Below are 8,614 nucleotides of genomic sequence, written 5' to 3' on the forward strand. Positions count from 1 at the left end.
GGGTACTTTGAACATTCCATAATAATGCTACTTACTTTTCAAAAAAATATTCTGGCAACTTCTCAAATAAGGTTTTGATAATGGCAGGCTAAAAAAGAAGACATAGGGAGTTAGGAGATGATCTCAAAATACACAATAGAAATATATAATCCCAGCTACTTGGGAGGCTGAGGCACGAGAACCGCTTGAACCTGGGGGAGGCAGAGGTTGCAGTGAGCCGAGATTGCACCACTCCACTCCAGCCTGGGTGACAGAGGAGACTCTGACTCAAAAAAAAAAGAAATGTATAATTCTCTTTCCAACTAGAGCTCCTGGAATAAAAGCTTTGCTAAAGTTGTTATCTTATTACAAGGATATCCACATGAATATGTCTTCATTTTTAGAATATGCTATTGGAATACAAAGACTTAATTTGTCTTCTGAAAAACTGAAAATGATTATCAAGGCAACGTTAAAATAATCAGATAATCAAAATAGTATTAAATACGATAACTGTTAATCCACAAAATGCAGACTTTAAAAGATTATCAAATAAGTTGCAAGGGGAGCTCTCTAGAGGAACAAGGGAGCTCTTAGACTTAAAATAACTAAATTATCTTCAAGATTTCCAGTGAAAAGGAAGAGTTTAAGAGTGTGAAAAGATTAACAGTAGGGGAGAAGAGGAAAAATGGAGAATGCGGTGGAGGGAAGTTTTCTGCTCTATATACATTTGTATAACTTGAGATATTTAAATCATATCAATGTATTGTCTACATAATGTATTAAAAGAGAAGAGGAGGAGGAAAAGGACAAAATTAAGTTACATAAGCATCTAAAAAGCTAAATGGGAGATGATGTAGATATGAATATGATAAAAATTACCAGGTTCTCAGAGATACAGAGGATGCAACTTTAAGAACAGGAATCAGATGCAGAGAGAATAAATGAGACCGCCAGATGTATTAGGCTAATAAGCACAGTTTTAAAACACAGACATTACCCCGCCAAACCCATCACAGCAACAGGGCTGTGCTAAAGCTGTTACAAACCCAAATTCTCCAATTAACCCTACTCTATCCTGTGTTCCCGCTATTTAGACTTGAGCATACACCACAAACCTCATCCATCAAATGTTCACAGAAAAAGTGACAGTCTTACCTGCAGTATGTCAATCCCCAGAAGCAGTTTGATGAGACTCTTAGAATAAGATGTACCCATACTGTAAAAAAAAGAAATCTGTTTTCCACTTTGCTTTCCTTGTTTTAATGCTTTTATCAACTTTTCTCAATAAAATTGGTTAAATACATAATCTTTAAAGAGGAACTACCGTTAGACAAGAAATACAGAAATGAGCAGATGGCTCTTTGCAAGGGAGAAGTAGAGATTTGAAATTGTGTCAACATAGGTGAAACACATTCTAGACAACACTGATTTTTAGGCTCATAACCACAAGCTTAGGAATTTTAAACTTAGTTTAAACTCTGAGGAAAAGAGAGCTTACACCAAAAATGAAATTTGAAACAACTGTGCTCTCCCTCCCCAGCCCCATGCAGTTAGCGGAACAGACTAAATTTCAGCAAGATTCCATGCCTCCTCTCCACACCTGGCTTCCTCATCCTGCAGACGCTCACAAGACAAAAGGCAGTTCCTGAAACTGTCTTCATCCTCAATGTAAGACTCCAGGCCACTAACAAATTCTTCTATTATCTTAAGGAGATTTAAAAAATAAAAAAGAATAAAATTTTTAGTTTAATATTTGCTGTTAAAAATCATTCTAGCCCACTCAACTTTATACCAGTGTCCTTAAATTCCAAATTTTAGAGTTATGCTGGCAGAAGCAAAAATACCAGGGGAAAAATACATACTTTGGGATAGGAGGGGTGTCTCCTCAGGGTCTGAAAGAGCCTCTTTTGGAAAGCTATTTGATCCACAGCTATACAGAAAAAAGAAGAGCTGGTCACCAGTTTCCTACCATAGTTTTCCTTCTCTAAAAACCCAAGTTTCTTGCCTGATGAAACCAATAAAAATATTTTCAACCTAATTTCAGAGCCAAATCTTTTTTTTTTTTTTTGAGACGGAGTTTTGCTCCGTTGCCTAGGCTGGAGTGCAGTGACATGATTTCAGCTCACTGGAACCTCCGCCTCCTGGGTTCAAGTGATTCTCTTGCCTCAGCCTCCCAAGTAGCTGGGACTACAGGCGCGTTTTTGTTTTGTTTTGTTTTGTTTTGTATTTTTAGTAGAGACAGGGTTTCACTGTGTTAGCCAGGATGGTCTCGATCGCCTGACCTCATGATCCACCCTCCTCAGCCTCCCAAGTGCTGGGATTACAGGCATGAGCCACCGTGCCCAGCCCAGATATAACCCATGGGGTTATATCTAAACCCACATAAAAGACTCAGCTTTGGCTGGGCGCGGTGGCTCACACCTGTAATCCCAGCACTTTGGGAGGCCAAGGCAGGCGGATCACAAGGTCAGGAGATCGAGACCACCCTGGCTAACACAGTGAAACTCTGTCTCGACTAAAAATACAAAAAATTAGCCGGGCGTGGTGGCGGGAGCCTGTAGTCCCAGCTACTTGGGAAGGTGAGGCAGGAGAATGGCGTGAACACAGGAGGTGGAGCTTGCAGTGAGCAGAGATCGCGCCACTGCACTCCAGCCTGGGCGACAGAGCAAGACTCCGTCTCAAAAAAATAAATAAATAAATAAATAAAAAGACTTAGCTTTGATAGCAGATAGCCACTAAGTGTTCTAAAAAAGACCTGCCATAACCTTAGCAAGATAGAATAATCTGTTCCCCCAAAACAGAATCTTGTAGGGCTTTATAAATTTTCTTCTGAAATTATTCTGACACTGATACAGCTGCTTTCTGGATATTTATTTTTTCATAAGAAAACACAAAATAAATAATATATAATATTTTTTCTAATAAAAGGATGAGAAATGCTTTACTTAACACGTAGTAATGAGGACCAAAGACTGTACCATTTTCTTTTTCCTTTTGTTTTTTGGAAATGGAGTCTCACTCTTATCGCCCAGGCTGGAGTGCAGTGGTGCAATCTTGGCTCACTGAAAGTTTCGCCTCCCGGGTTCAGGCAATTCTCCTGACTCAGGCACCCGAGCAGCTGGGACTACAGGCACACGCCACCATGCCCGGCTAATTTTTTGTATTTTAGTAGAGACGTGTTGCCCAGGCTGGTCACAAATTCCTGAGCTCAGGCAATCTGCCTGCCTCGAGCCTTCCAAAGTGCTGGGATGATAAACGTGAGCCACCGCGCCCGGCCTGACTGTACCATTTTCTAAAAAGCAGTTTCAACTTCGTCTCAAGATGGATGGCCCTCTCATTTCTAATCTTCATTGCCTCTCTATTTAGAAAGCCCACGATTCAGTCCTGAGCTATTTCATTAAACCCAGAGAATAAAATTAGATTAAAATATTACCTAGTTGATTCTGACTCTCTCCTGTTTTAAGAATAATTCCTGATATCTTAAGAAGCTTTACAAAGATGCTGTCATTTTCTTCAACTTCATTAGCAATATGAGATTTCTTTGTCTTTTTGGAAAGTGGTTGCTTCCTGGTTTCTGAAAATAGAAAAATTTTCAAGAATATGGCAAACAGTAAAGGAAAAATTAAAACTTAAACCCAGGAATAATAATCCTGAGAGGAAAACTGATGTGTCCTTAAAAATTATACTAGGATTGATGCTGTAGTGAAATAAACTATCTTCAGCAATAGTGGCTTCCAAAACAAACAAACAAACAAACAAATAGAATTATTTTCACCTATTTTCATTTGAAGAATTCAAAATGTGCCATTTCTGGCCAGGCAAGGTGGCTCATGTGGTAATCCCAGCAATTTAGGAGGCCAAGGCAGGAGGATCACTTGAAACCAGGAGTTCAAGACCAGCCTGGGCAACAAAGTGAGATTTCCCCCATCTCCCTCTCCCCCGCCCACACACACACACTAGTTAGGTGAGGAGACGCGCACCTGTAGTCCCAGCTACTTCCGAGGCTAAGGCGGAAGAATAACTTGAGCCCAGGAGGTTAAGGCTATAGTGAGCTACGATAGTACCACTGCACTCCAGCCTGGGTGACAAGAGGGAAATCCCCATCTCTAAAAAAATAAATTCAAACAAACAAGTGCCTAACGAGAATAACCCATGGAAATGTTTTCCACCCAAATACTAAACTAGCCAGTGTCTCTCAAGCTGTTGCCTGCAAACCACTGTACCGGAATCCCTGGGAAGCTTATTAAAATGCATATTCCTGACCGAGCACAGTGGCTCAGGCCTGTAATCCCAGTACTTTGGGAGGCCGAGGCAGGCTGATCACCTGAGCTCAGGAGTTCAAGACCAGCCTGGCTAACGTGGTGAAACCCCATCTCTACTAAAAATACAAAATTAGCTGGGTGTGGTGGCATGCGCCTGTAATACCAACTACTCAGGAGGCTGAAGCAGGAGAATCACTTGAACCCGGGGGGCAGAGGTTGCAGTGAGCCCAGACCGCGCCACTGCACTCCTGCCTGGGCAACAGAGTGAGACTCCGTCTCAAAGAAAAAAAAAGGCGTATTCCATGCCATATACCAGAGTTACTGAGTCAAAATCTTGGGAATGGGACCTAGGAATCCGAATTTTTTACATTCTTCAGATAATAATCCTGATACACACCAAATTTGAGACTCAATGATCTGAATAAAGGGTAGACAGAATGGGGAAGTTTCTCCTGTATCGTATCTTTGACTACAATGCTTAGATAGGTTTAATCCCAAGATTTTCAACCCATAAAAAGAAATAAGAAACAAGAAACAAACAGGTACTTGAAGCCAAGTTTAAAATGTACTCTTCTCCCTTAATGATGCCATTCTGTTTTTTTCCTTCTTCGATTCCTCTCCCTCTTTCTTTTTTTTTGAGACAGAGTCTCGCTCTGTCGCCCAGGCTGGAGTGCAGTGGCGCGATCTTGGCTCACTGCAAGCTCCGCCTCTCAGGTTCATGCCATTCTCCTGCCTCAGCCTCCCAGTAGCTGGGACTACAGGTGCACGCCACCACGCCCGGCTAATTTTTTGTAGTTTTAGTGGAGACGGGGTTTCACAGTGTTAGCCAGGATGGTCTCGATCTCCTGACCTCATGATCCGCCAGCCTTGGCCACCCAAAGTGCTGGGATTACAGGCGTGAGCCACCACACCCGGCCTCCTCTCCCTCTTTCTAATAAAGCCTTAATCAGAATGAAACAAAGACCACTACCTTCCTGAATGAAATTAAAACATAACCAGAATGAAAGATTCCGTTTGTTCATTACCGACCAAGAGAACCCAAATCCCTTCTAATAAACTTAATTCAGAAGTCTCTTCTCTTTTGGAGAACAGTATTTCCAAAGTATAACATTTACTTTCAGTAATTTCCTATATTATTTCTCTTCAGTTTCAAATTTTCTACCAATTTCTCTATATTCTAATTCTATAATCCCATTATTACTAATCAACCATTGCAGCTTCACAACTTCCTTTTTTTTTTTTTTTTTTTGAGATAAGAGTCTTGCTCTGTTGCCCCGGCTGAAGTGCAGTGGCGTGATCTCAGCTCACTGCAACCTCCACCTCCTCGGTTCAAGCAATTCTCCTGCCTCAGACTCCCGAGTAGCTGAGATTACAGGCGCGTGACACCACGCCCAGCTAATTTTTGTATTTTTAGTACAGATGGGGTTTCACTATGTTGGCCAGGCTGATCTTGAACTCCTGACCTCAGGTGATCCGCCTGCCTCCGCCTCCCAAAGTGCTGGGATTACAGGTGTGAGCCACCGTGCCCGGCCCACAGTTTCCGTTTCTAAATCAAGCCTATTCCTTACATGGTTTTGGACTCACAATTTTTATCATTATAATTGCCGTTCAGCAAGCATTTTCATCTGTTTCGGTTGAATTGACCAAGAATCAGACTTAACTTCCAATAACCTAGTAAGAAATAACTCTTCAATCCACAAGTCAGTAGAAGCTAACCTATGAGAATGCAGAGGCATTAAGAATGACATAACGAGGCCGGGCACGGTGGCTCACGTCCGAAATCCCAGCACTTTGGGAGGCTGAGGTGGGTGGATTACTGGAGGTCAGGAGTTTGAGACCAGCCTGACTAACACAGTGAAACCCCTTCTCTACTAAAACTACAAAAATTAGCCAGGCATGGTGGCATGTACATGTAATCCCAGCTACTTGGGCGGCTGAGCCAGGAGAATCGCTTGAACCCAGGAGGCGAAGGTTGCAGTGAGCCAAGATTGTGCCACTGCACTCCAGACTGGGCAACAAGAGCCAAACTCCATCTCAAAAAAAAAAAAAAAAATGATATAATGGGCCAGGCATGGTGTCTCAAGCCTGTAATCCTAGTACTTTGGGAGGCCGAGGTGGATGGATCACTTGAGGTCAGGAGTTCCAGACACCCCCTGGCCAGCATGGTGAAACCCCGTCTCTACTAAAGATACAAAAAAATCAGCCGGGCATGGTGGCTGGTGCCTGTAATCCCAGCTACTCGGGAGACTGAGGCTGGAAAATCGCTTGAACCTGGGAGGTGGAGGTTGCAGTGAACCGAGATTGTGCCACTGCACTCCAGCCTGGGTGACAGAGTGAGATTCCGTCTCAAACAACAACGATAACAACAACAACAACAAGAATGATATAATGGACTTTGGATACTCAAGAGAAAGGGTGGAAGGGGGGTTAGGGATTGAAAAAATACACACTGGGTACACTATACACTTTTCAGGTGATAGGTGCACCAAAATTTCAGAAATCACCACTAGAGAACTTATTTATGTAACCAAACACCACCTGTTCCCAAAAAACCTAGTAAAATAAAAACAAACCAACACAAATCAAGATAGAACTGCTTTAATAGAGTTAGACGAGAGCCATAAATGAACTATCAACCTCCCCGTCCCCCACTCCCTTTTTGAGACATGGTCTCTCTCACTCTGTCGCCTAGGCTGGAGTACAGTGGTGCTGTTATTGACTCATTGCACCCTTGACCTCCTGAGCTCAAGTGATCCTCCCACTTCAGCCTCCTCAGTAGCTGGGACCACAGGCACATACCACCACGCCCAGCTAATTAAAAAAATTTTTTTGTAGAGATGGAGTCTCGCTATGTTACCCAGGCTGGTCTTGAACTCCTAGCTTTAGGTGATCCTCTCACCTTAGCCCCTCAAAGTGCTTAGATTACAGGTGTGAGCGATAGCACCCAGCCATCAACTCCTTATATCTGGAACTCTTGGGATCTTTGTCAACTATTTCTCATATGGGCAGAGTCTGCACTGTTTCTTTGCCTCTGGTTTGCTTGCTTTGATATATTTTTCCTTTCACATCACTAACACAGCATGTGTCTAGATCATAATATTTTTTTTCCAAGAGAGGAAGAAAGACCATAAAGTTTTTTAAGGGTAGAGACTATGTTATGTCTTTGTGTCTCAACACCTAAATGATGTATAGCAGAAAAAGTCTATAACACTAATTCCTCTTATGGATGTGGAGACTGAGGTCCAGAGGCTGTGGTCATACTCAAAGTTACATGCAGAATTCAAGGCAAAAACTCAGTCCCAAATCTGATATTTCTCCCTTAATTCTGTGCACTCCATTCATTACACTTTGAAGATTCTCAGCACTTGAAAAGCAGGAACTTTATATCTCTCACATGCCTCACACATTGCTACAGGAAATAAAGCAACAAATGACTAGATACTTACTGGAGGCATCTTCTGTCAGGCTCTCATTATCCTCAGATTTTGACAGTCTTCTTTTGGAAACCATTTTGACCAATGTCTTGTGCACTTAAATTACTTCCTAGAGCAAAATCGGGAAACAGAAGTTACCCTCTAGAAGATAAATTCTGAGAAGTTAAAGCTATTGTTCAAAGAAAACTGCTCTATCCAAAATCAGAGGGGATCACATCTCCATATTAATGCTACCTAAACCTAGGTGCTAAGCAAATTTCAACTCTTACATCTAGCCAATACTACCTTCCTTTCAAGTCTTAGTTGCCTCTTTAGGCAGACTACTTTGCTGTTGCTGAAGGATAAAACCCATCACTCTCCATCTGAGATTCAAGACCCTCTATTATCTATCCCCAATGTACCTGTCCTTTAATTAATTATTTCAATACTATATGTTAGGGACTGTGCTAGGTGCTGGGGTTACAACTGTGAACTAGACAGACATGATCCCTGTCCTCAGGGAATTTACAGTATGGTGACAAATAGCCTTAATGTACTGAACTAGTTATGTAAGTGCTATAAAAGTACAGGTTCTATGAGGGCTTACTAGGAAATTTAGTCTAGTTGCTAGTAAGGGTGGTAAAGAGAAGCAAGGACAATTTTTTAGGGACAATCTCCTTGAATTTTTTTTTTTTTTTTTTTTTTTTTTAGTAGAGACAGGGTTTCACCATGTCGGCTAGGCTGGTCTCAAACTCCTGACCTCAAGTAATCCACCCACCTCGGCCTCCCAAAGTGCTGGGATTACAGGTGTGAGCCACCCGGCCTAAAGAAATGATTTTTTTTTTTTTTTTGAGACGGAGTCTCACTCTGTCGCCCACGCTGGAGTGCAGTGGTGCAACCTCGGCTCACTGCAAGCTCCACCTCCCGGGTTCACGTCGTTCTCCTGCCTCAGCTTCC

At 42.2% G+C, this 8,614-nt stretch overlaps 1 protein-coding gene across 5 annotated transcripts in view; it reads right to left on the reverse strand.

The window, feature by feature from the left end:
- The window catches only part of FANCD2 (FA complementation group D2), a 71,395-nt gene that overhangs the window by 61,353 nt on the left and 1,428 nt on the right, over positions 1-8,614 (reverse strand). For all 5 annotated transcript variants that reach the window (XM_063721886.1, XM_024244264.3, XM_063721887.1 and 2 more), the window contains exons 2-7: positions 7,691-7,787; positions 3,416-3,556; positions 1,845-1,912; positions 1,583-1,686; positions 1,138-1,198; positions 36-88 (exon numbers count right to left, since the gene is read on the reverse strand). In XM_063721886.1, the coding sequence (XP_063577956.1) occupies positions 36-88; positions 1,138-1,198; positions 1,583-1,686; positions 1,845-1,912; positions 3,416-3,556; positions 7,691-7,754 (491 nt within the window). In that variant the 5' untranslated portion in view covers positions 7,755-7,787. The remainder of the gene's footprint in view (positions 1-35; positions 89-1,137; positions 1,199-1,582; positions 1,687-1,844; positions 1,913-3,415; positions 3,557-7,690; positions 7,788-8,614) is intronic.

Source organism: Pongo abelii, chromosome 2, assembly GCF_028885655.2.
Source record: "Pongo abelii isolate AG06213 chromosome 2, NHGRI_mPonAbe1-v2.0_pri, whole genome shotgun sequence".
Taxonomy (NCBI): domain Eukaryota; kingdom Metazoa; phylum Chordata; class Mammalia; order Primates; family Hominidae; genus Pongo; species Pongo abelii.